The sequence below is a fragment of the Drosophila simulans genome, chromosome 3L, assembly GCF_016746395.2.
Source record: "Drosophila simulans strain w501 chromosome 3L, Prin_Dsim_3.1, whole genome shotgun sequence".
NCBI lineage: Eukaryota > Metazoa > Arthropoda > Insecta > Diptera > Drosophilidae > Drosophila > Drosophila simulans.
In genome coordinates this window covers 382654-410593 of record NC_052522.2, presented here as the reverse complement: position 1 = coordinate 410593, position 27940 = coordinate 382654, and the positions used below count along the sequence as shown (strand labels likewise).

At 45.8% G+C, this 27940-nt stretch overlaps 1 protein-coding gene across 8 annotated transcripts; it reads left to right on the top strand.

Annotated features, from left to right (window-relative positions):
- Window positions 1–1615: 1615 nt before the first annotated feature.
- LOC6734424 (protein trachealess) lies at window positions 1616–27927 on the top strand. Of its 8 annotated transcripts, none has more exons than XM_039293439.1 (13): window positions 1616–2124; window positions 2422–2732; window positions 10369–10401; window positions 10566–10613; window positions 20461–20696; window positions 22852–22919; window positions 23158–23467; window positions 23645–23766; window positions 24083–24169; window positions 24772–24965; window positions 25029–25135; window positions 25275–25422; window positions 25484–27927. In XM_039293439.1, exons 2-13 carry the CDS (start codon window positions 2458–2460, stop codon window positions 26841–26843), a joined length of 2988 nt encoding a protein of 995 aa, XP_039149373.1. In that variant the 5' UTR covers window positions 1616–2124; window positions 2422–2457; the 3' UTR covers window positions 26844–27927. The 8 variants fall into 8 exon arrangements, with proteins under 8 accessions (XP_039149373.1, XP_039149374.1, XP_039149376.1 ...); XM_039293440.2 differs by having other exon boundaries at window positions 1617–2124; window positions 23158–23449; XM_039293442.1 differs by lacking the exon at window positions 24083–24169 and having other exon boundaries at window positions 1617–2124; window positions 23158–23449.
- Window positions 27928–27940: the final 13 nt, after the last annotated feature.

The following is a 27940-nucleotide window of genomic DNA, read 5'->3' as shown; positions in this document are numbered from 1 at the left end:
TAGCAAAGCAGCAGCTAAGCAGCACGCTCTAAGCACATTTGCCATGTTTAGAATTAAGACCTCAGATACTTGAGAAGCTCCAAAAGCCCAAACAGCCGCAGAAAACGGCAACCGACGGACGGGCAGAACCAATTCCGAAGGCAGCCAAGGCAGCAGCCTCAGGTCTCGAGTCCCCAGTTCGAATCTCCGGTCTCGGGTCCAACTCATGTTACTCACGTTCCAAACGAGCTTTTGTCAACTTGTCTAAATGATTTTTGCACACTGTAAACAAGCCAAGACACCGAGACAGACGGACGGACGGACGCAACGACAGACGGACGCTCTGTTGGACGGACAGTTGGAACGGCGACAACATTCAGTATTGACGTTGACCCTGCACGACTGCGATTCAGAAGTGGAGGCTCCGTCTGCTTGGGGATGTGAGTGTGTGCCAAGGATTCGCAACCTGAAGTCCAAGTCGTGTGTGATGGCCGGGAAGGTAGAACTGGGGAGTTGGGAGTGGGGGAGGACTGGAGGCCAAACGGGCAGCAGCATTCCCCGTGGGAGTCTTTTGTTATTGTTGTGCTGATCTCTTGGATTTTTCGTTTCGATATTGTCGTGTAATCACGAATTTATTTTATTGAAAATCACTTGACAGGTGGCGCCTTATTTAACTAAGTTGTCAGCCCTTCCTCTTCTAAGCCCTCCGTTTCCGCCATCTGGGGAAATGACTATGAGAATGAGAATGGGAATAATGTAATGGAAATAATCATAAATGTTTTGTGGGAACAGGTCAGGTTGGTGGAATGGGCAGATTTGGCAGACATGTTTATTGTGCCCTATACAAGGAAGTTTTATGGTTACAATTTATAGTGGACACCAATTGTAATGCAATTGCCGAACGAAAAACTAGATAGAACTGTAAAAATACGAAGTTACTAGATACGTTCGAATTCAAAAATATTTTATTCGTTGCATGCAATTATTCAATATACCTTCTCTATATTCCTGACCTATCCTTGAAATCCAACATTTTCCTTTCTGTGCTTCAGTAGATTCAGAAATGGGCCTCCCCATAATGGGAGCAAATGACTCCCCCAGTAGACCGTCTTATCGCGCCCTCAACAACATCACACACCATCCACAGAACACAATATCACCGCTGGCGTGTTGAGAGTTGCTCCGCCGAATTCTCCAGAGAATGCCCCGAGCGAGGAAGAGAACTCAGGTGTTCACGACTCTCTAGAGAGAGGGAGAGACCCCGAGACCGAGGCGGAGGCAAAACAAAAACATGATATATACAACAATATGATGTGTGGATGCTGTATGCTGGAGAGGACCACACCACATCTGTGTGTGGGTCTGTATCTGTGAGGCGGCGACTCTCCCATACGAAAACCTGCTCCACCACCATTTGCAGCTTGCAATGCGCCGCTCCAAGTTCGCAGATGCAGCGCAGATGAGATGACGATGATGACGATGCTCTGGAGTTCGGACCAACAACATCCAGCCATCCAACCATCCAACAACCTCCAACCAGCCAGCCAACCGACCAACCGACCAACCGACCAAACGACCGAGGCGACCGACCATGTTTCCTGATGCGAGGCGAGGCGATAGTTTATCGCCAATTTTCGTGCCGTGCAGAGGTGAACGCGGACCAAAAACGTGCGAAAGGAAAAGCACTGCCCAGATGCGAGAGAGCCCAGCTCCGGCTCCCTATCGTACCCGTAGTATCGTCTCCGTGCAACCCGAATCCGTACACCCTACGGCTAGCGACACCCCTAATTCAAGGTTGACGTTGTGACTTGGGCGTCCTTCCTCGACGTTCGTCCACCGTTCACTTGTTTTTTGTTTGCATCAGCTCTTTTTGGCTGCCGTCGGTTCTTTTTGGTAGGGACAGGGATGAATTTAAGGGGCTGAGCTGAGCTGAGCCGAGCCGAGCCACCTCCCGAAAACTCCCCCCTAAAACGGCCATGCGCGTTAACGGTAAATAATGGCCGCCATCTTGGCCCAAACGGAATGTGCAAATATGTCTATATAATCCGCAAGTGCTTGTGTCTCTGTGAGAGTGCGTGTGACCACATCAAATCAAAGATAAATAGCTGAAAAGCTATCGCCGAAAATAAATAGTCTCGCATTAGGGTGGGTCGAGTTCCGATCAATCGAGGGGAGCGGAAAGAATTCTATCGGCATAACTTAATTTAATTAATTTGTTATTCGGTAAAAAATAAGCTATAAATTCCACAAGTATTAACAGTTCAGAATTGAGTTCCAATTATTATATTACATTTTTAAAACGATACCTTATTGGTCAGGTTGGCAGACATGTTAATTGCTATTATTGCCATTCCAAAGATATATTATTGCAAAGCGTTCTTTCCACACCTACGATTCCCGGGTCTATGAAAAGCGGACTCACCCTAATAAGCCTGCATATAGTCAGATATATATATAGATAGAGAGGAACCGTCAGGAATGGAGCACCACGGCAGTGGGTTCGTGGCTTCGCCATGGGCCGCCGTTCTGGGCCACCACTCGATGGCCTCCGATGCCGGGTTCGCCGCTGCGGCTGCTGCGGCGCATGTCCAGAACCACTCAATGCACCATCCTATACACTCGCATCACCACCACCACTCGCACTCGCATCCACACCCACATCCGCACTCGCATCCGCACCACCATCCGCACCTGGGAACCGCCGGAGGGATGCCGATGGATCTGCATGTGCCGCAGGGATTCCCCTACTACAGGTAAATTAAACGAAACCAGAACCACTTCACGCTGCACCAATATATCCCTTCCATTCGCACACTCTATTGGTTTCTCTTTCGCTGGAGTTTGCATGCAAATTTTGGGGGCGTTGCCAATGGCGGAAAAGTGTCCACCTGATATCCAATGGGCTGAGGTGCGGAGTTGCTGAGACAATTGATGGAACTGCCCACTAGCAGTGGAAAATTATTCCACTTAAATTCATCCTATTTGGGGTGGATGTTAGGCAATAACTCGCTCATAAGTGAGGTTCTCGGTAAAAAATGTTCACTTAAAGGAACTGAAAATGTAAATTTTTAAATCGCAAACATGCTGAAATATCCATTTTTGACCCCAGCATGTCTGACACCTTGTCACCTCATACCCACCACGAAGTATGTCCCGCCCAAAAGTAGCTTTCGCTAAAAAAAAATTAAATGTCCGAAAAATTAAATTTTTCAGTTATGAAGTGCAGGCAGAGCACTACAGAGGTGCCAACATCGACGAAACTCATAATTAAACTAATTGAATTTACGTGACAATAACACTTTCGACACTCACTGACCAGGCCACCGAAAAGCGAGCGATGAACGCCTCACGAAGTCGGGCGATTGTCACGAGATAAGTTGGGCAGCCCCTCCATCTTTCACTTTTCCCACTCCCAGTACTCTGGGTCTCATAAGCCTCCTCCGTAATGCATGGTTATTTTCAATATCGAAAAATGAAATCGGCATCAAAGAACATTTCGCCGCAATAGCCATGAAGCAGAAGTGGCAATCCGGGCTCTGTCTTAAGCCGAGACCTCTTTTAGACATTCCCACAACAATATTGCAATGGCGATGTAATTCATGAACTCTGATTGGTGGCCCCGCCGAAAGAGTCGAGGTTGTAGTTAAGATTGAGGATTGAGACTCGAGGAGTTCCAGATGCAGGCACAGCAGCTTTGACTACCAGTGTCTGGGGTTTTGGGACTTGGGATGGCTAGAGATGGGCAAGATGGGCCACAGGGTCGACTTTCCATTTGTTAATCCGTAGCGAAACATTTGATAAATGTGCTAAGTTAGAAGGATATGGAGACATAGAAATCTGGAATAATTTATACATTAAAAGTAGTACAGGAGGAAGTTCGTCATTCTTATCAATCTTATAGATGCGCCCTGGGTCGTGAGTCTCGTGACTCACTTCCTTGCCTATCGGTAAGCTGCTCACGCACATCTCTAAGGCACACATAGGCCTCCCTGTTCCGGACTTAAGCTTCAACTGGGGGACTGCAACTTTAACTCCGACTCCGCCACTCCAACTTCTCGGCTCACACAATCAGCGTCTATCAGCATTTTTCAATTATATCGGAATAGCGTTATCCGTGGCTGGATCGCGTCAGAACGCATAATTACTATAATCACCTGAGTTATTACCTTGGCGAATATTGACGAAGACGCGAAGAGAGGGCCGCGAAGTAATATTAAAAGCACAACCAGCGCGGAGGGAAAAGGGTTCCCTGCTGAAATCTAAACTGTGATTGTTTCCCCTCGCCAACCAGCGATGTGCTGCCTCTGATGACTCTGCCTCAATTTCATTTTGGTCTTTTTCCCATTATTTTCATTTTATTTTTCACTTTTTTATTTTTGCTTATGCCTCAATTCGTTAAAGTTACGTTACACTGGGAAAAATGGATGGGCACGGGGGAGGGGCCACGATAACTAAAAACGAGTGAGACAAAAAGAGTTTTGACCTAACTGGAAAATTGCTGGGACGTTTGTTTTTCATTACAGCCGACAACTTTGTTGCTTTGGCTATTGGAAGGGGAATTTCCAGGGGGATTGGGCGCCATCACGGGCGGCAAAGGGGGCTGAAAAACCCCAATACGGGCCAGGAGCACGAACCGCATTTTCATTGCACAAAGCGATCTCCACACACAATTTTCCATGGTCAGCAAAGAGGATTCGAGCTCTTTGCGGTTTTCGAGGCCAAGTCCCCCCTTTCAGCCATCGCCCCTCGATAGCCCCCTCCGTATAGCTAAGACCCCATCCCAGACAACGGTAACACCGCAAAATGTGCAGTGAAAAACCATCATTTCAACAATTTATATTTCGAACGTGATTGGTGGACTCGGATACCCAGATAGCTCCCAGGGAGGGGATTTAGGGGGTTCCGGGATGGGGGTACCAGGGTTAGTAGCACTGCAAGACGGCCATTAAGAAATTGCTGTAAAGCATAAAGAGCAAAATGAAACCGAACAAAGAGCCAGGCAACAAAAAAGCAACAAAGCTCAGCGCGAGAAAATGAAATAAAATGCAGCAGATTATGATTGCGATTATGTTGGCTCCGTCCGGGGATTTGGCGGGGATATGGCGGGACAGACATATAAACTTGATGATGGGAATGAGCATATGAGAAACGGCGAACAGGCATTAAAAGCGGGAGATCCAAGTGGCAACCTCGGCAAACGGATTGGGAAACAAACGAAGAAAATAGGGGATATAAGTATCATTATAGTATTGTTATATTGCTAATAAAACTTTGGTTTAAATTCAGGAGGTACTCCAAGAAACTTTAAGCCATTTTTATCAGAACGTTAAGACCAACACAATACTTTCCCTAATATTCCAATCAGAACGCGTCCTTATCAAAGCATCTGGCTACAAAGAAAGGCCGCAGATTCCAGTTCAATCAGTAGTTTCCATCAGAAGCCGATCCCTCCAATAAGGAGATGAAAATCCAGGGATCCGCAAAGGTGTTGCCCAGGCCCCACCCAAAATGCATTAAGGGCTACACTTGTTCGATGGCTCTGTGGTTCGGTTGTTCCCAGGCGTCATCCTCGGTCCTCTCCTGCTGTCCAACGTCACATTCAATTAAATTATGCAAATGAGGCGCAACACTTGAGCAGGACGAACTGTTCGAACCGAAATTGACTTTCAGCCGGTGGGTTCTGCCCCTCGCCAGTCAATCCCCTTCAATTTCTCCCAACACTCCACCCACTCGCACCGCGGAAGATGCAACGGCAGCATCAAGTTGCAGGTTGAGGCAAATTACAACATTGCCTCAGGCACTCAAGTGGCCAAAGATGCAGTCAATGTACTGGGAGAAATGATTTTTCGAGTCTTCTGTTAAGCGCTAGAGTCGATAAACAAACCTCGAACGAGAACCCTTCATTTTGAAGATCGATATGCAGAAGTCTTTATGTAGTGACATTGTCTCCATTTCATTTCAAATTACAATTTCGGGGCCATAACTTTCCCTCAGTGCACTCAAGTATTATCTGGTGTAGATGGTTTTTCCTTGGTGAGTTGATGAGCTTGATGTTCACACAGCCGGCAGGCATAAAGCTATTACGCTCACACACACACTCACACTTAGTCGAGAGGGATGTCCTTGCTGCCGGCGAAACTCAAAGTGAGCCAACAATTTCATCAACGCCAAGACAAGTCGCTGTGGTTCCTCTTCTGGTAGCGCGAAAAATTAATTGAAATTCATGCCGTGTTACAATAACAATCATTAAACGGCACACACTCGTGTGTGAGTAAGGGCCACCCCCCGATTCCCCAATAAGTTATGCCCCCTCCTCCGACTTTCAGCAGCCTGCACACCCAGAGTGCAAAAGTACAAATCCCTGAGTGGAATATCAAACGCTGGATTAGCTCGATGATTAGTCTGCGATTCATAAATCGATGGCTTGCACATTAGACCAGCGACTATATAAAGACCATGTGTAGATAGTAGTGCCCGATACGAAGATAGTCGGTGTTGATTGTACCTGAAGTACAGGGTATCGTATCGGGTATCGCCTCCTCACAAGACCAAATTCCCTGTTGCCAGGCGATCAAATAGTCGAGATAAGGTTTCCGAGGGACCAACCCGAAAGTTCTTCAATAACCATCAACGAAAATCAAGTTAAGGGAACCATTTTAGAAACAGATCAAATAATAAAGTACCCTAAAAAAATAATTTATACTTTAACATGCACACTACATTTCAAATGTGCATAACAAAAATTTATGAGCTGCTGTCTATTCATATTTCAAAATATTACTACCAATATTATTAACACACCCACCAAACACAACATTTCAAAACATCTTTGCGAATAAGAGTATCCTTAAAAAAGTTGTAGGCTGAGCTTTACGCTTCTTTTTTCGCAAAAACAAAAACTTTGCCAAACTTATAAATATGTATGAGAAGTTTTCGAAATTGTTGGAATCCCTGCCGACAACAATAACTACAGCAAGGTCGGTAAGAAGACAAGCTGGGATCGTTGCTGTCTTCGATCTGGCTGATGATGATGATGATGATCAGCAGAGGAAGGAGTCGAACTCGATCAGTTGAACAGCAGTTCGTCAGTTCGTCAGTCTGGGACTTCAAAAGGAGTCGGAAGGAGGCTGGAGCCGAGGGATCGGCAAAAGGCAATCATTGATCAGCGGAATTTAGAGCGAAAATTTCATATTAAGGCCAAGTGGAGAAACAGCAGAAAAAAACGAAACAAAATGTTCGTTGGAGAAGAAGCAACAAAGTTGGGTCGGAAAAAAAGAATAAGCCCTAAAATTTTAAAAATATACTTAAGCAGAAATAAACGCCCCACAAGTCATGGGGATAATTTCAGAATACATTTCTGAATCCATGTATTATCAATTGTGAGTAACAATAACTCAAGCTTATAGATGAACCTGCAATAAGGGCCTTTAAATTATTATTTTTTAAAATTATATATGCCCCTAATTTTAAGATTAGTAAGACTCGTCCATCTACGATTCGTAGTAGAGAGAATTGATTTCAACTCAATATTTTTGTAGACATTCCTCGGGCGCACGGCACACTGAGCACTTTGCTTTTAATATAAATAATTGTCCATGACTACCGCAAATCGGAAAACGGAGGAGACCCCAATCCAATCGCCGTGGCTGGGTCCAGGCCCAGGCCCAGGCCCACACTCCTCCATTACAGCGTCGTCTCTTTTGGGCACAATCAATAATGATAGATAGGCCACCGAGGGGTGGACGAGGGGATCGCGTGTCCGATCAGTGTCCAACCACAAATCGCTTTGGGGCCTTTGACAGCATCATTCAAAAAGTAAATACGATCTGTCGCCGCTTTAGAGCGGAGCATAAAGGAGCTGAGTCTACAGTGGATCGGGTTTTGTAACGATCGTGATGAAATTCGCCAATCGAACAGCAGGAAGCTATCGGAGGCAATTCGGTGGTGACGGTGGGAAAATCCGCTCCATGGAGTTGGGCGTCTCAGGTGACCACGAGGGGATGATTATAAGTCGGTAGAAACTATGAAAAATATAGACATATTTTCAATGGAAACGATGTAAATTAGCAACTGGATGCGTTAGAGCACAATAAATTATTCCATATTATCACCGATGGAATTCTGCGTAGATCTGCAATCAGTTCGCGACGACATCCTAAGGAATCGCTTTTTAAGTATGTACAAACATCGCACCCCAAACGTGGGGCGACTGTAATTGGAGGGCTACGTAGGCTAGTTAAATGTGCAGATTACACACCTTATTATTATGAAATATGTTCTGTAATTATGGCCAAAAGGGGTGAGGGATGGACTGGGCTGGCCGGGAACAACCTCTTAATAGTCGGTTTGGCCAGCACTTATGTAATTTCCACTGCCCAGTTCGGCAGCAGGGAAAGAGGCAAAAGGGCCCAGAAGAATAAAACCCTAGACCTCCTTATATTGACAGTCCTGGCGACAACGACGTCTGAACTTGAGCCCGTGAGCCCGTGCAGGGGGAAGACGGAGTGGAAACCACTGTCGAGACTCCGACTTTTGCTGGCTGCTGGCTCCTGTCTTCCTCATGCCAATTTATTTATGGTGCGGTACAAGTTTTTACGCACTCAAGTGCTCTGAGACTAATTGGGCAAGAAACGCAATCAAAGTGACGACGACAACGATGTATTGGGCCGATCTTGCCCGCTCCCCGTCCGCTCCTCGCTGCTCGCTGCTCCTGGATAACCGGGTGACACTCACTGGAATCGATGGTTGGCAGGCTAGCTGGCCGGCCGATCGATCGATGGATGGATGCCAGGACGGACAAAGTCCCCAGAAAAGCAAACCAACAATAAAGAGAAGCAACACTCAGAAAAAAAACAATCGAAAATAAAACTTAACTTGGGGGTCCAATCCAATTTAGATTATATGCAATTTTTTGTGAAGTGTTAGTTGTCAAAACCTAAACTTACATTTAATCCTAAAAAAAATCCACGTTTAAACTCAATGGCCGAGTTGAGGAATATTTTTTTAAGTAATTTCACCTGAGAGATCGATTCGATCACTTGAACTTTATATCTCCGCTGATGAGGCTTTGATTTGTGGCCCTCAGCCGGGGATCTCGGCCAGGAGAGGGGGGCGGCCAGAACCGGAGTCCGGCCAAATAGTTGGCCTATGTTCAACACAATTATCTGTTATTATCGAGCTTTATTCTGCTCTTTTTTCATTGCACAGCAATGTTGACATCTCATTGCTGGAGGAGCCTTTTATGCCAACACTTAAAAATAGCAGCCGCAGGAGATGTTCGCCGGAGAAGAACCCCCTCAGATGGTCCCTTCCGCGCTCCGCGGAGAATTCCTTGGCATTCCCCAGCGATCGTTGGGGGAGAACACGTGTCTCAGTGGATTGGTGGGGAGTGGGAGTCGCAGCAAAGGATCCTAGTAAAAATTTGACAAGAGCTGTGGACAACCGAGTGGAAGCTGCTAATAGATTAGGGATAAGGAGGTTCTCTACATTTTCTAAATTATTTTTAAAGAAGTGATAAATAATAATAAATTTCGGTGAAAGTGATGAAACCAAAGTCCTGAATCACAAAGATGGTGGTTTGCTCTAAGTTTGTTAGCAAAAGTAAAGGTATAATAGCCAAACCTTAAACCCTCTCTCCACTGTCATTCATCACCGGCTGGAACTATCACTTCCTTCCACGACTCCTCCCATAAAAGCTTGACCCGCAACTGATGAACTCAATCAAAGCGAAATTAAAGGAAGCCGGGAGAAAATCCGCGAAGCAAATTACAATTTTGATAATTGCCATGACTGCGACTCGAAATCATTTTCGGCGCTCAGCCTGAACGGTTTCGATCGATCGATGGAGCGGCCCAACAGGCCGCCGAAAAACCACCGATCGAAGGGTCAGCAAATTTTGGGGAAGGAGCCGAGGGGACGGACGGATGGTGGAATAGGGTATACTTTTTGGGGGCAATGATTTACGAGCGCAGGAGGCTCGAGGTGGAGAACGAAGTGGGGAGAGAGTCGAGGGACAAATCAATAAATTTTAGATCGGTGCTTGCACTTGATTATAAAGTGGAAGCCAGCATATAATGTCCAGTTCTTGTATAATTTGGCCAGATTGCTGGTTCCTTATGCTCTGATTTTGCCAATCCACTTCCTGTTGACCTTGTGGTTCTGCCTTTTGTTAGATACTCGCTAATGCTAGAGATTCAATGTGATTGCTAGTATTAGGATGTCTGTGTTTAACAATCCCTAAAATCAATCTGGCAGACCCAATTGACCAGCCATTGAAGGTAGTTCAGGGTAAATATTATTCACTACACTTCCTGTTAACCTTGTAGAGCCCAAAGCGGCATTTGTTCCTCTGAGATCCCCGCTAATTCTACGATCCCATCTCCATTGCAGATACCGCGAGGACGCACTGTGCTGGGGCGACAGGTGAGCGCAGCCAACAAGTGAGCCGAGACATTTATCGGCTAATTTAATTTATTTAGAAAATGCCACAGCTTTTTCCCGCCGTAACAGCTTCACGCTAATCGAATTCAACAGCCCGACTTAAATGTGCTTTTTGCTTTCTTTTCTTCGGCCCCTTCTTCTTGCAGAAAGTCCATGGAGGAGATCGGAGCGGCCCAGTCCTCGGTGAATGCGCGGTAAGTGTTAATGTTACCGTAAACGATTCAGTTTCCCCGATCCGCGGTCCCAGATCTGGAGATCCCAGCCCCTGTCCATCCTCAGCGCCACTTGGCGGCGGCGGCGGCCACTGCGACTGCGCATCGCATTTGTTAGCATAAAATTATTGAATGCCGGAATGCCAGCGAAGTCGTCTTTTTCGCCGCCGTCTGCGTCCCGAGGTTCTCCATCTGGGCCTACTACACATCTCCCGATGTTTAGAAGTCGGCGCGACAGACGTCAAAGGCGCATCTATGAGATACCTGGTATCTGCGGCTTACAGCAGAAACCGTTGGCAGCTTTCAGGGTATCTAATGCCGGCCGGTTATCACTGATAGAGCGTTAGATTGGTTCAAATGCGAAAATCACATCATCACCAACCCATTCGCACTAAAAAAGTGGGGTTTCAAATAGCTAGAAATCGAAATTGGGAATCAGCGAAATGACTGATCCCAAACATCCCTGATCTCCACAAGACACAACTATTCTCAACATAGTTCCCCTGGCCTAATCTAGTGTACAGATAGTTCGGCTTGATCCGGACGAGATTCCACTTGATGTGCGCTGTCTGCTCCTCGCTGACTTGTTGTCTTGTTCTCGTTTTGTTATGACATTTTACATTTTTAATGGGAATTCTCACATAAAAAGTACAAATATCGGACTAATTGGATTTATCTCGGGGCTGTCGCGCGTTGTCACACTCTTTTTCTTGGACTGCCGGAAGATCTGAGGCAGAAAGCCCCTGGAAGAACAGGGAAGCTTGGGGAAGTGATCGGAGGAGTTCTAGACAAGTTTCTAGTTCTCAGACCCGGGTCTGAGGACTCCGCACTCTGGGATCGAGCCTTGTAGCAATTAGCAGTTACCCAGCAGTGGCCGAGTCCCAATTCGTTCCCCAATCCGTTTCCAATGAATCGATCAACTGGAAAGCACAACGATAACAACACTCGGCCACAACAATGCAGCAATGAGGTAAAGTTGCATTGCTCAAATTGATTTCTGCAATTAATTGAACAACGCAAATGACAAACTGACAAAAACACAAGGCACAAAACCAAAGTGAAGCACATGAAAAGCCCGTAGCGAATTCCTCTCTCTTCAGGTCCGTCTTCCAGTCAGTCTTCCAGCCCCCTCCCCGGGTCTCAACCAACCGCGAGCCACGCGAAGAATGCACTTTGGCTCCCGAACACGCTTCCAGCTCGCGAGCAGAAAACCGGGGATTGGAGGACTCATCTTCAGAGGGTATTAAGGGCGTATTGGGCCAAGCGTCACAAGGGTCTTCAAGCCAATTAACTTAGTCGAGATTCAAAAAGAAAACCACTCACCAATTGTTTTTCATCATCGCCGATTCAAATTTATATACTATATAGTCAAAACTCAATCCAGTGAGGTAGTACTGAAAAGACAGAAGAGAAAGTAAAATATCGGATTATCATAAAGCCTTCTATTGTAATGTAATTCTTCTGTATAATCCAGTCTTATAAATCGACAAAATTATATTTTATTCAACATTATATATACACTATAGGCAATGCTCATTCGATACCTTCTTTTTTGTTAAGTTTTTCGCTCTTTCACGGTCATGCACTGGCAACTGTAGTTTCTTTTGGTATTAATTTTTTTTCGATCTGATATAGTAAATGGCATTGGTTATTTCTCCACATCCCGACCGAGTTTAGTAAGGTGCAAGAATATTAATTATTAATTCCGAGCACAACTGATTATTTTGTGTCGCTGCGGCCTCTCTCTCCTTCGCAAACATGCGAAATATTTATATAAGTACCAGAAAATTGAACAACAAGCTATAAAGCTGGAATTATACGGATGACAAGGGGGGTACTGTTTTTCAGATTACTATTATATCGGCTTTTGAGCTACTTTTACATTGATCAATCAATGGAGAAGCTAAAACATTGAATTAACTTTTAAGAGCTATTGAAAATAACGTACCATTATCTACATATGTACATATGTATGTAAATCCGATATAAGGCAATTTTAGGCACAGCGACAGAACTTCACAAGTAAAATAGAAAGTAAGAAATGGCATCCACACAAAACACACACACAAAAAAAAAGTTATGGCCCCAGCTCCATTTGAAATGAGGGGCTTCGAGATCTCGGAGAACATTTCATCGGAAGCACGCACAATCGCGATAAGAATCACGCTCCCGAACTGCACTACTCCGATTTCATGGACTTCGACCCTCACCCTCGCTCTCCGCCTCTCGTACTGATGTTTTATTGCTTAATTGTTGGTCTCTCCTGTGGTTTTGAGTTATAAACTCCGCTTATTGCTTTTCTTCCTTTTGTCACTGCTTTCGTTGTTTCGCTCTCTGTTGTGTTACACAATCGAGAAACAGTTAGGGCACAAAAAAATCTCCTCAGATCTGACAACAAGATAATGCATTTCTCCGGCTACTATTTTTTGGGCGGATTGCAGCATCAGTGACTAAAAACACTGATAAAAATTGGGTGGTAATGTGTTCGTTGATAATTAAAATATTTTAAATATATGTTACCTATTGATACCTATGATACCTATTAATATTAAGTGAAATCCTTAACTGAATTACATGCCTGCCTATCAGATGCTAAAAGATAGTATAACGTGCTGTAAACTCTCACCAATAATTAGGTATTTCCTCCGGGTGTATTAATGATTCTTCTGGAAATCATTTCGTCCAGCTATTTTATCACCTCGCGTCACTTTTACGGGGGCTTGCCCAGCCTACTGAAGGAGAAATGGTGACAGATCAGCGATCGCGGTTAGTTTATTGCTTCCTCTCTGGCTCCTTTCTCACTCATTTCTCGCTTATCTTATCGCCTCGATCACTTGCTCATCGATTGTTTTCCAGGCGCCGTTAATGGTTTTCTGGTTCTCGCTTTTGTGTTTGTTATTTTTGCATTATTGTGTTTCTTTGGATGTGGATTGCGTTTGGCCATCACGTTCCTATTTGAAATGGACGCCTCGTGTGTCCGAGTAAACGTGATGGATGCAAAAACTCGCCAGCTATTCTTTCCGTTTCTTTTGCGCTGACCGAGAACCCACGGAATTGGTATTTCTTACTTTTAACACAATTTCTGCTGGAAATGTACGTTTTTAATATTTCATTACTTTACATACCTTCTATTTAGAAGGTGAGGTGATTTTGATATCTGTTTTGTTTTGTTTTCTAGCTTTATGTAAGCAACAATTATGATCCCCTAGTTTTGGGTTTTAAGAACAGGTTAAACTCTTTCTCACAGGAAATTAAATCGAGATATTTTAAGCTCAGCCTATTAAAAGTATTAGATGTAGGTTGCTACTGTAGAGTTCCTGGGACGTGATGTGTGCGAGAGCAGGCCAGACGTGCGCCAGACACTTGAGCCTTAGTTCTGCCCCCGCTGGCCATCGCACTCTTTCATTCATAAAAGCGAGTTTTGGCTCCTGACTGGAATACAAGTGTTTTCGAAAAACCAAAGCAGAAAACGCAACTGAAACCGAAACCGAAATGAAAATTCATGTCCATGTTCCATCGACGCCCGCAACACGCACACGCACCTCAAAATGGCGAGGGGGTGGCTATAGGGGATTGGGGCACGGTGCTAAGGGGTTGAGGGGTTGAGGCGCCACCACACGCATCGTTGCACGTCCGTGGCCATTGTCCTCGGGCGACTGATGCCACACGCCGTCCACTCACCATCCACACACAATCCACGCACACGGAAAATATCGAACTTATTGAGCACGTTCTGAGAATTCAGATCAAAAGGTTTAAGGCTTTTGGACTAGGATAGGACGAATAAGAAATGTAATAACCACTAAAATCATTGAGTTAGTAACGCTAAGTTGCACAAAGAATCGTCTTCTGATACCCTACAGATAATGTTGCATTGAGCATGTACCCTTTTGGACATGAAAAATATTTCCTTCATGGTTCTAGGCCGCGAAAATATGTTCTAAAATCAATGATTTACGCTCTCATTTTTTGTTCAGTGTGCACGCACTGCCGATTTCCGACCTACAAAAGGAGGCTTCTTCCACTTGCCCCCGGACAATTTCAATGCCTCACGATGATGATGACCACGAAGATGATGATGGCCACGATGTCTGCCCGGTGTCTGGACGTGAACGTGAATGTGGATGTGGACGTGGACATGACCACAGGCCCGTTGGCCCCGTAACCCCCTGATGCCCCACATCCTGCCATTCATTCCGGAAGCGCGAACGCTTTCCACGTTCGATTTTTATGGCGAGCGCTGAATTCGAGTTCCTCATTCATTGTCTACTCTCGGCCACCTCTTCTTCTTCTCCCGGCCTGGACCTGAACCTGGACACCCCTAACCCCCTGGCGCCTGACCCAAACACTTGGCACGTTTCCTTTTTAAAATTCACAATTGCCGCCGCCGTAATTGTGGGAGAATTCGCTTCGCCAACTTGTCTCCTCGCCATCTCACTCACTCTCTCCCCAGAAATCGATCACGTTTCGGTTTCTACACATGTTCCAGTTACGTTACGCTTACGTAATGTTTATACTACTCCCGGGGTTGGGGGGCTCGATGGTCTCGATGGGGGCATCAAAATTGCCTGTGGTTAAGGCCAAGAAAGCAACTTTGCTATGGTTTTTTGGATACTTGTGATGAAACCGCCAGCGAATCGAGCAACCGATAACTGGTAACATTCTTACGCTGATGACAGCTTGCTTATTGGAAAAATGTTTGAAATTATGGCAAGAACAACGGAAGGCGAAACATCTTTAGAATTACGAAAAAAGGAACAAGATTTAATTTGGGACTACCGTGATTTGTGCCTGATAAAAAAGTCACAATTCACTATGATACAAATTAAATATTATACACTATAACCATCCTATGTGTTTTCAAAAAAAGCAGCCAAATGGTGACCCCCACCTTGACGATTGAACCTTCCTTCCTTGGAAATGAAGAGGATGTTACCTTCTTCCACGGACTCCTTATAGGGCGTAGTGTGGGCGTGGTGGGGGAGTATTGTACAAATAGGCACATAAAAGAGACAGCTTCTGTCTGTGCGAGCTCGGAATAACAAATCACACCCCTCCCCGGACTACCTGTGCGCCCCCGCCACGCCCCTATAAAACACTATATTCTGGGGCCCCATAGTTCAAGGGTTCGCGTTCATTCCGCAGGATATATCCCTCCATCCATAGGCTTTAGCTTCTCAGCTTACCATTGGCATTTCGGTCACATACACAAACACACATAAAAAGGCGAGCCAGCAACAACACCCACGCAGCGGGTGAGTGCGAGCGAGAGGCCCACGAATTCCCAAATGTGTAAAGAAGTAAACTAATTGCTGCGCGTGCTGCAGCGCCAAACAAAAGCACTCTCTCTCTCTCTCTCCCACTCTCCCCACATTGTGAAGTATATAAACGCAGCGCGATGGGCTACGTGCGTGTGTGTGAGCGAGATGGCGTTAGGGCAAACCCGTTTGCCAACAGGCACGTACATCCAGCCATCTCTCTCTGGCCGCTCTTGCTGTCCCGCTCGCTCTACCGTCACGGATGCGGCTCATTTGGTATGCGCACTATGTCGATTCCGATTCGACGCCGCGTCACGTCCCGCCCATTTGCACGCACACACACCCGCCCCCTGTGTGTGTGCTTGTGTATGTGCGCGGAAGGAGTGTGTGTGTGCAGAGAGCGTGAGGCTGCTTAAAATGCTACTGGCGCTGCTCGCACATGACTCTGCCGGCGGTCAGGTGCTGCTCACCCACACAACTACAAAGGCACCCGCACACAAACATACCCTGGAGCAGTAAGGTGCCTCAATATCATTGTTGAGCTCCCCACCGTTTTTAGAAAGCTAAATATACAACTGTTTTTTTTTAAGAGATATATTAATGTATAAACTAACTACGATTGTCTTGTGAGGACGACAAAATTAAAGCGCTCCTTAATTGAGCTCGTTTATATAGTCATTAGCGAAATCATATTTAGTACCTTTAAATTTCTTAAAACAATAAATAGTAAAATGTCTTAGTACGTTTCAATAAAATGTGCACCAAAAAGTGTAAAAAACTGTTATCCTTGTTTTTGAGTTACCCTAATGCCCGCTGGCACTTGGCGCCGTTGCTTCGCTTTTTGCTTACAGAGTCACCCCCAAATTTCGGGTGTGCCCTCTCGCTCGCGGGCCATCCCTCTCTCGCTCTTGCGCGCGCTCTGCCACCGACTGATTGTTGTTGGGCTTCTCTCTCTGCCTTTTTGCCCTGCTTTGGTTTTGTTCGGTGACGTGAACGTGACTCTGGATTATTCTGCACGTACTCGTCGTCAGCGACGGACGTACCGCATACCGTACTCCGTGCACCGTACTCCGTACTCGTGCTCACAATACTCCGTAGGCGTACTCCGTACATCGTATTCCGTATTCCGTTGTCAGCGTCATCAGCTGCAGTTTCACGTACGCAGCCCGGCCGTGCAAGTGTGTCCGTATATCCGTAGGGCCATCTCTTTCGCTCACCCCCCCTTTCGAAGCGAAGGCAGTGCGTGTCCGTAATTGGCAGGTCTCATTCCGCAGAACGCAGGGCGACGAACGTAGCCCGTAGCCGTAGCCCGTTACCCGTAACCAGTAACCCGGAGACGTGCCAAGTGCCGGAGATAAATTAACTGGACGCGAACGCGCCTTATTTGAATGCCAATCGATTGACGGCTAGTTTGCCGATCCCGATCCGTAGTGCGTGACCCGTACATCGCTGGCAGGATTGCAGGATATCTAAGGACACGTACCACACGTGCGTGTGTGATTACGTTTGTGTGACGCGGAAAACAAAAGGATGCGGCCTTCAAATCGAATGCCACGCCCCCTCGAATCCGTGCCCCAAGTCAAGTGCAATAACAAGTGATAGAGTGCTAGAAAGTAGTTGAAAACTTCCTGAGATCATCAGGCTTCCAATAAGAAAAAAGCATCGAGCATCGCTATGTTGCCGTACCAGGCAGCCGTGGCCATGGACTACGCCGGATACCAGAGACAGCCCACGCCCGGACATCCCGGAAGCCACATGGCCACCATGGGATCCCTGGGCATGCCCGCGGTGCCCTTCACCCACAGCTGGATGGTGCCCACGCAGGACCTCTGCGCCATGCCGCCATACAACAAAATGACCGGACACCAGCAGCCGCCAGGTGCCGGAATGCACGCCCAGCAACAGCCCCTCGAGCCCGGGTTAGTAGTCCATGAACTGGCGAAGAAACTCAAGTTTTGAAGTAAAAACAAGAAAGGAACACCCGCAATTCTGCACAAATTTGTTAAATATGCATATTGCGCAATATGTTGGAAACTTTAGCCACTTTCAATATAATTATTTTTTAGTTTCACAATTAGGGATGTTTATATACTGGCATTTAACAAAGTTGTTGTTGAGTTTATGTTTTCATTAGATTCTTAGTGATTCTAGACAGGAATAAACAATGATATAGGATCGGAAACGCTTTCCCAAGTTTTAAGGTTACACATTAACAAATAGAACATTGAAACTATCCTCCACATTTTTCTTCTAACAAACTCATATGGTTAAGAAACAAGTTTACATAAGAAAAAAAAAAATTTCATTTACTCAAAATTGGTAGCAAGCATTCAATATTTCAGCGCAGGATTTGGATTTCAGAAAACACAAGAGAATATTAACTAATTCTGTTTATCGTAGGTCACTCGCAAATCTGTGCTAGCCCAAACTGAAAACCTTGCCTCAACTGCAAACATTTTGAGGGCTCTTAAATTTATTTTAATGCGCTCATCACAGGCTTGAAGCTTCGTTTTTGTAGCTTTATTTGAGCCGCGCGCGGCTTCTGGCTCTCAAAAGACAAGCAAACGTCGGCTTGGGTTTAAGCCCGAATCTGAATCTCGGAGTCCCGTCTTCGGCACCGACTTGGAGATTCGTATCTCAGCCGAAAGCGTCGTCGTCTTGGCCATAAAAATATTTTTGATAATTAAAAAGAAACCCAGACTGTCAGTTTGCCACGGGCCAAGCCAGTTTTCCCCTCAGCCACTTGCTTTTTGTTTAAGCTTAAGCATCCAAGAAAAACGGACAGCGCACATCAACAACAACGATTTTAATTAGTTGTGTTGAAATTACGTTTAGTGAGATGTCAGTACCTGCGGTACATGCCGTTAATGTTTTCCTAATAAAATCGTCTGGTTCAAAAAACCCATACGACAAGAAACTGAACCCGAAACAATTTTCGCCTCCCAGAGCGGATGAAATTCGATTTTGGGACAGAAAAAACATTAATCTTGGCCTCGTCAATATCGAAATGCCATTCAAATGAGCCACTACCGAGGGGTGATGATGTGCAGTCGGGATCCGGAGGTGTTGCCTTGACAAATGATGTGCGGTCTGGATTTAATTTCGCGCGAAATTCGCCACTGTCTAACATGCGAAAAAATCGCCTGTCATTAGCAAAAATTGGCAAATCGAGCCAATTGCAGTCTCGCCAAGGATGAGTTTTGAACTTCGTTCCTTAAGTATTAGTTTCCCTAAAAATGTATCTTTTCTGGATATGCTTTCTTTTTTTCTTTCTTTCAATCTGCGCAACAATCCTTTAGAGCAAATTCTTTCACTTGATTGAGCTTGTTGTGCCAATATTTTTATAGAGTCCCTAGATGCAATTCGATTAGCGGCTTAATGCGGGAATTACGGGATCCGAATAGTGTAAGCGGCTTACTGCGGTCAGAAAGGGCGGGGAAAGTCATCCAGTTTCCTCGTCAACCTTTCTTTATCCTGGGGTTCGAACAACAGAACAGAACAGAAGGATAAAGGATAAGAAGTGTGGCCCCGGGCCTTTGTGAAGGTATAAATGGCCCTGGGTACCGTTATTGCTTTATCAGTCCCGTGGTCCTTTGTGAGAATTTCCTTGAGATATGGTCAGGACTCAGCGGGAAAGTCCTTCGGCCGTCATTATGTAATCGCAATTCAAGAAAAACTACAAATGAATTATCTTCTACATCTGAAAACTGTTTACCGAAACAATTCAACAATTTATTTCCATTCCACAATCAGTGTTATACAATGTAAAAAGTTGTGACTGTTAATTTATAAAGTGCCCCTAGGAAGGTGGTATGCTCTGCTCAAGCTGTGTAGCGCACAATGATTTCACTGCAGGTCAAAACAGCACTGCCAACATTAAGAGCAACAACAAGGCAGTTGTCAACAAACTTAAATTATGAAGGCCTGTAGCCAAGTTTTCTGACGAAGATGCTCAGAGAGATGGCCGCCTGCAGATAGCGGAACCGCAGAAGGTTGCGCAGATCCGTATCCACCAGCCCCGAACGACAAACGGCGGCAGTCTTTATAGAGATTCCGCTGCAAGTTTAGTGAATGAAAAGTTGCATTTAGGGGAAGTAAGAAAACTGAGATGGGATCGTACGCTGGCGGCGTTTTCACAGAGATTCGAAGATGTGCGGGGAAATAATAATGAAAATATCAAGAATGCCTCGAAGACTCTGGGAAAACTCGTAAACGCTGGGGCTTTGGGAAATCTTGCAACAAATGGGCTGCCATTTATCCAGCTACAAACTGTCTGGCAAACTATTGTCCTATTCGAAGTCCCAACCTGAACCCAAACCTCCACCCGCTGAATGGCTGACAAATGTCGGGCAATTAGTTTGGCCTGACACCATTCCATCACAAAGCCGTGGGTTGGCCAAACAAATGGCCGAAGACGCGGTGCTGACAGGTGCGAAAGGTGTGCAGAGTCGTCTTGTGGACTGATCCTCTAGTCGTTCGTCAGTGTCTACTTATGTTTACTGATTGATTTGCCTTTTCCTTTACTATTGAGTAAATATCTCACGGGTGCATCTTTTTCGTTGACTTTGCAGCATCCTGGAGCTGCGCAAGGAGAAGTCGAGGGACGCGGCGAGATCGCGGCGCGGAAAGGAGAACTACGAGTTCTACGAGCTGGCCAAGATGCTCCCTCTGCCGGCAGCCATCACCAGCCAGCTGGACAAGGCCTCGATCATAAGACTGACCATCAGCTACCTGAAGCTGAGGGATTTCTCCGGACACGGCGATCCGCCATGGACTCGGGAAGCCTCTAGCAGCAGTAAGCTAAAAAGTAAGTAACACTATATTAAATCTATGAAATATTCGCCAAATAAAGTCCCGAGATTTGAGCTAAGCACCAATAAGACTGTTCTTAGGGCACTTTATTCTCCATACCTCAGTCAATGATTCAACATAATTTCAAGAACAGTCATTTCCATATCGATGCCATTGAAAGCCAATCAATCACTTTAATGGGGCCTTCTGAAATTCCACAAACTGTCACAGTGACACACGCCGGTTACCCCTTGCCTTTGCCCACGGAATGGAGACCAAAATGGTCGCGCATGCGCAGCAAATAAAAATAAACTGCGCCTAATAACGATATTTTATGCAAATCCGGCAAAAGCCCAAAACGACAAAGTCAACGAATACATTTGCTTTATTTCGAGCCAAGCTATTACCAAGCTGAATTTTTTGTAGGTGCCTACGAGCATAATTTCTGTCATAGACAACCAACCCGGCAAAAAACGAACAGTTTTGATTTCACTGAAGGCAAACAATGCTGCCCGCTCCTCACGAAATGTGGGCAAATGAGTTTCCTGCTTTCGGTTTTAATTGCCGCTTCCTCCATCTCTTTCTGGCCAATAGCGATCGCAAATGGCCGACAATATGGCGGATGTCTTGCGTCAAATGCAAATGATCAAGCGGAAATTTCTCTGCGATTGGTCACACATAGATATTGAAAGTGACCGAAGTAATGAATCAATTTTAATCATTTTAAGCTTCGGCCGAATATCTTTTACAAATTCCAACATCTAAGTGTGCAACTCATCTTTATTTACTAAATATATTCACTTAAATTTCCGAGTCCGTCGACACATAGCCTCGCATTAAAGCTTAACATTGATAGCAGTACTAGCACTCGAGGGGGAATTTCTCAACTTCTGAGCAGCAGAGTTATTGTCGGCAGTTCCAAGCCACTATATCTACCTTGCTGTATCCATCCATATCTATCCGCCGAGCCATTCCTCAGTGAGCCACGTCATGCTCCGGCGACGTTGACAATGCATTGTCACGTCAAGTGAAAAAGGCATTCCACGACGACAGCCCACGACTTCTTTGCCAGGTCTCAGTTCAGACAGTATTCAAAAGCTGCCAACTGGCAACGGTCGAGTGCACTCACAGAAAATTGTAGGGTTTTAAATATTTCAAAGCATTCAAAATTCTAGTTTTATGTTTCAAATGTGTAACACTGGTGAATTAGAATATGTAATAGTGCTTAAGGCCATTTCAAATTGGTATATCCCTATTGAATGACATCAATTAAGCCATCATATCATTTGGCTGAATTGAATTCTTTCTGTGTGCCCAGACAACTGGCAAAGTGGCAGAGTGGGAAAAGCAGAGCCAAAAGGCGAGGGCCATCGAGAAGCGAAAAAGGTAGTCAAGGCACTAAAAAATAATCCAAAATCAATGGGGCGTTATGTATGGATGGCTGTGGAGTGGCCGTAACGCCTTCATCCATTCAATTGGATTATTATGCGAAACTAAACCCAGAAAGTAGTAGAGAAACCGGGGAAGGAGCTGTATGTGCTATGTGCTGGGAGTATGAGGAGCAACAAGCTGCGGGGCAATAAAAAGCACTTCAATTTGACCCACAGCCGCAAAAAATGGCAGAGGGAATATTTTCGGCGGGCGGAGTTCTGGCTTCTCGGGCGGATGGTGCTCGAAGGTCATTAAGGCACGCCTTCAGCCACATATGGCCATGTCCGAGCGGAAGCGGAAACTGTTTGCCAACTTAGCGCGTCCAGTACTCGAAATCGCTGGGGATTTGAGGGGCAGGAATAAAGGGCGATTTGCACTTGTGCGAATTATGACTTGGCCGGTCGGTGGGTCGTCCATAATCGTAAAATTCTATAATTGAATTAAATAAATAAGCTTTGCAGGGACTCAGCTGAGAAAATATTGAATGGCCGAACCCATATTTATGACGCCCTGCGGTTGTTGTTCTTGTCTTTTCTGTGGGGCAGGGGTGCATCGTTTATGAGTTGGCTCAACCATAACGCAGGGGGTCCCGAAACACATGCGATCCTCCATGTCATTATATTACTATTTATTATTATTTAATATAAACCATTCTCAAATAACAAATGCTATATCCTAAGAAACGCATTTGCATACTTTCTAGCCACTGACACTCCGTTTTCCCTGTTCTTTCTCCGCAGGTGCCGCCATTCGTCGCAGCCCCGCTGTCGATTTGTTCGAGCAACATCAGGGCACCCACATATTACAGGTGAGATATGGTAGCGAAAGAGACGGCAGTAGGCCCGACGAAGGGGAGCGCGATAGCCCGCAGCCATCTTGTGCATATGATTAAATTTACACCGAAAAAAACATGGCTTTTCGACATTAAGAACTGGTATAGGAAAAAACTAAACGCCACATTTTGGTTTTGTTTCATTATAAACTAATCTCCTTTCACTTAATACCCGTTAAATAAAATATTTCCCCTATGAATTCATTTTCTGCAGTCGCTGGATGGTTTCGCCCTAGCTGTGGCGGCAGACGGACGCTTCCTGTATATTTCCGAGACGGTGTCCATCTATTTGGGCCTGTCACAGGTGGAGATGACTGGCAGCAGCATCTTCGACTACATCCACCAGGCGGATCACTCCGAGATCGCCGAGCAGCTGGGCCTGAGCCTAACAAGCGGCGGCGGCGGTGGCGGTGGAAGCTCGAGCAGCGGCGGAGGAGGCGGCGGAGCGGGAGGTGGTATGGCCTCACCCACTTCCGGAGCCTCCGACGATGGAAGCGGCACACACGGTACGAACAATCCCGACGGTGAGTCAAGTCCGAGTTGTCGAAGGACCAGGTGGGGGAATGAATCCCTGGTGCGGGGTGGGATCCGAATGGATGTAACGATTTCAATGACATGCCAAGAAATGATAGGGTCTGCTGATGAAGAAATCCTCACAAGTGAATACACAATTTAATCCCAAAACCTTTTTACTCCTACAGTTGCGGCCTCCATGACCCAAGCTTCGACCAGCGGCTACAAGGGATACGATCGAAGCTTCTGTGTCCGTATGAAGTCCACGCTGACTAAGCGCGGCTGTCACTTCAAATCCTCAGGCTATCGGGTGAGTGTCCGCTCTTTGTTCCTCCTATCCTTGAGAGAAACTATCCTTCCTTTGTTTTTTCTTAAGTTGTGTGTTGCTCTTTTTATTTGTGTTCGCTCTTGTAGTCACATTTCTAACCGAATAGTTTTGGGATTATGAATTGTGTTTTGTTTTTGGTTTTAATAATTTTTTCGTTGGCCCTAGGAGTTATTTCTAATGTAAGACTTCCGAGTAACAGTAAGACTAACCCACAGAAAAAGTTTTCGGTTGTGTTGTGTAACCTGCAATACCGCATTTTGTATTACGTATTACCATCCCATCCACTGCTTATCTACAGGCCAGCGATGCAACGAGCAATTGCAACAACGGTAACAATGCTAGTAACAATGCTAAAAACGTTAAGAATCCGGGCTCAAACTATTCGGTACGTATCAATTGAAATCAGTACGTTTGTATGCTAAAATGCAAGGCAAAATCAAAAACCTACTCAAAATTCTTTACTGAGGAATTCGCTTTTTAAGTTCTTCTTACTATTTCGGCCATAATTTTTGTGTTTGCTAAAGAGAAAAAACAAAGGCAAAGCCACTGACTGATTTTAGATTGATCAGTATCGAATAAATAGTGCGGAGCTGCTTCAATCATCAACCAATGAATCAATCAATCGATCGTTTCACCATCGGAGTATTCATCACATGCTGTACAACATTCTTCAGTTTTGTCTATCCTAAATATCATAATATATCATATCAATATCTGTTTATTATCAATAAGTTTATACTAAGAGTGAGGCATTTAAACAGAAGACTTACAAACCAAACTTTTAAAGAAGACGAAAACCAATTTAGATAAATATATACTATTTTATACTTAGGAGTCCCTGTCAATCATTATGATCTCTGGAATCCAGTTTCAAGTTTCCTTCCAACCACATCGAATACACAGTTTTTAAGCACTTGAATGGAGCACTTGCTCCAAAAATAGCATCCTCCACTAACCAGGTCCTGGCTTCACTTGGAACCTTTGCAGGTGGTTTTGCTGTTGTGCAAGCTGCGTCCCCAGTACACATTTTCCCACAGTCGCAAATCGCAACCTCCACTCCTCGGAATGGTTGCCCTGGCCATCGCGCTGCCTCCGCCATCGGTGCACGAGATCCGGCTTGAGTGCGACATGTTCGTCACCAGGGTGAACTTTGACCTGCGAGTAGCCCACTGCGAACCAAGGTAAGCTACTCTGCACTAACCCACTTATCGGTTCAAAGCTAATGGGACAACTTTCCAACCTAGGGTATCCGATCTGCTGGACTACTCCCCGGAGGACCTGGTTAACAAGAGCTTGTACTCACTGTGTCACGCCGAGGATGCCAACCGCCTGCGGAAGAGCCACTCAGACCGTAAGTATTCAAGACATCACATCACGTAAGATAAGTTTTTTTTAAATATATATGTACATATATATCCCTATCAGAATAGTATATATATTAAAATCTGACCCTGAAAAGCGAATGACAATTCTTCTCATCTCATCTTTAGTGATCGAGAAGGGTCAGGTGCTGACCGGATACTACCGACTGATGAACAAGAGTGGAGGCTACACCTGGCTCCAGACCTGTGCCACCGTCGTCTGCAGCACAAAGAACGCCGATGAGCAGAACATCATCTGCGTGAACTATGTGATCAGGTGGGTTGTAGGACAAGCAATTACAAAAGTAAAATCCACTAAAAACCTCTTTAACCATCAGCAACCGGGAGAACGAGAACATGATACTGGATTGCTGCCAACTGGAACCCAGTCCGGATAGCATTAAGCATGAGGAGGGTCTGGGTAACGACAAAAGCAGCGGGTCGCCAGGAGGAGATGCCAGTGGCGAAGGAAACTCGCACCTGAGTGCCGGAGACATGAAGCTCAACTCACCGAAAACCGATTCCGAGAGCCATTCCCACCGCGGCAGGGGTCGCAGCGCAGCCGCCTCGCATGGAAGTTCCCTGAACAGCCTCACCATGATCAAGGATAGTCCCACTCCGCTGGGTGTGGAGATCGAATCGGGAGTGCTGCCCACCACAGTGGCCACTCCAGTGCCGGCAGCCACTCCACCAGTGCAGTCCACTAAGCGAAAGCGAAAAACTAAGGCGTCGCAGCACGCGGAGGACCAGAGTCAAGAGCAGGGAATCTCCGAGCAGCCTCTGCCCAAACTACCGACAATGGAGCAACGCGATCAGCAGCCACGCAGCCGCTTACCCTCGATTGTGGATGAGCAGCCCTCGTCCGCGGCCGACTCCGCGGTCAAGGATCTGGAGCAGGCCATGTCCAAGCATCTGCCCTCGCCAGCGGCGGTGGTATCGGTGGCCCCGCCCAATACGGACTTCAGTGCCGACTCTCTGCTCAAGCAGCAGCAACAACAACAGCAGCTGGATCCCAACGAGAAAAGCAGCACCATTCAATGGATAGGCACTCCCTACCAACAGCCACCGGCGCCCATGCCAGCTACCGCCCTTCTCCGGCAGTTATACGCCAATCGGGAGAGCGTGATCCGGGCGACGGCTAGGCAGACACCAACTGGAGTCGGCCCCGGAGTTTTCTACGGCGATCAGCAAACAGGTCCGCTGCCCACTCCGCCGGGCAGTGAGTCGTCCTACGAGAACCAATACCTGCAGCTGCACTCCGCCGCTTCCGGTGGACATCCTGGCGGCCAGAAGACCTCCGCTGATGCCTTCACCAACCTGGTGTCAACCTACGGCGGCTACCACAGCTCCATTGACTATCACAACGCCATGACCCCGCCCAGTTCAGTGTCTCCCCGGGACTCGAATCAGCCAGGTAAAGCGGCTCCAGTCCTGGCCTCCAACGGAGGATACGACTATGCCCCCGATCCACTCCGAGGACAGTACGCCACTTCATCCGGAGACGTGGTGCCCGCCACGCTGCCTCTGAAGCCCCAGGCATCCTATACAGCCACAATGCATCCTTCGGGCAGCACAACCACCGAGGGTGGAGTTACCTACAGTAATCTCGACCAGCCGCAGTACTTCGCTCCGCATTCGAGCTTCCACCTTTACCACAAGGGCAGCCCGGCCAGCGGCTGGTACTCCACGCCCTCCTAGGTGGTAGACGACCAGGGGCAGGTCCCGCCATCCTGTCAGGACCAGTACCACCACCACCACCATCATCAAGACGGATCAGCGGGATCCAGTGCAAGCCAGGCAGGCGAGCGATGGGACTTTGTGGGTGCGCTGGGCAAGGTGGCCAGGATGTTTTTCAGCGCCAGAAAGGGTAATCCGGGATAGAGGGGCCATGTCTTAGGGGACTGAAGGATGTTTCGAAAACCACTAAAAGATTTTAATGGAATCATAATTTGAGAACCTGATGATGGGTAAATCAAATTCTTTGATAACTTTAATGTCGGTTTTCCTAAAAGCATTTAGGCGAAACCTAATTTCCTCCTCCAGATCCTATAATGAACATTCCCTGTCAGCAATCCGTAAAAGTTAGACTAGACTTAGGCCAAACTAAAGCGTTAAAGAAAACATTCAATGTTGTTAAATAATTCTTAAGTATGTAAATTATGAAACACACTCTGAGACCCAATGAAATTATAGGAAAAATACTCAAGACGCAATGAATTAAAACGAAAACTAACAAAATGTAAGGCTAATCTTAATTAAAGTTAATGATAAAGTAAGACTTGCATAGAGTGCCAAGGAATAGGAAATCGAACAAATGAGCGAAATAGAGAGCGAATCAAAACGGAAACACGGCTTAATCTAAACCCCCGCCCAACCAATTGTTATTAATTATTTAAATCAATTGTAATTTTACCAGCACATAAACACGCATACATAAGATAAGCTCAATATGATATGTACACATTAATATATAATTAAACATTTTTACAACATATCAAATGCTTCCTCCTTTAGGCTTAGGATTACCTTTAAACGACACTCGCTCTAGGATATTGATTACGATTCGATTCCCGGGAAATCGACTCGATTATTACCTCTAAGAGTTCAGCTAACCTTTGTCTATTTCCGTTTCCTCCCTATTGTATATTTAATGAAACCTTCTAATAAAATCTAGTTAAAAATACAAAAAAAAAAATGCCAAGGCAAGAAAAGCTAAAAAGTGTAATTAAATTTTGTATAAACGCAAAGAAAGTTTCTCCCATTAAAGGCTTAAAATATTAAATATGGTATTTTCA

Bases quoted from the DNA above. Each gene is read 5' to 3' on its own strand.
- LOC6734424 (XM_039293439.1), top strand. From the start codon at position 2,458: ATGGAGCACCACGGCAGTGGGTTCGTGGCTTCGCCATGGGCCGCCGTT. The intron at 20,697-22,851 runs GTAAGTAACACT...CTTTCTCCGCAG, and splicing joins TAGCAGCAGTAAGCTAAAAA to GTGCCGCCATTCGTCGCAGC. The intron at 25,136-25,274 runs GTAAGTATTCAA...TCTCATCTTTAG, and splicing joins GCGGAAGAGCCACTCAGACC to TGATCGAGAAGGGTCAGGTG.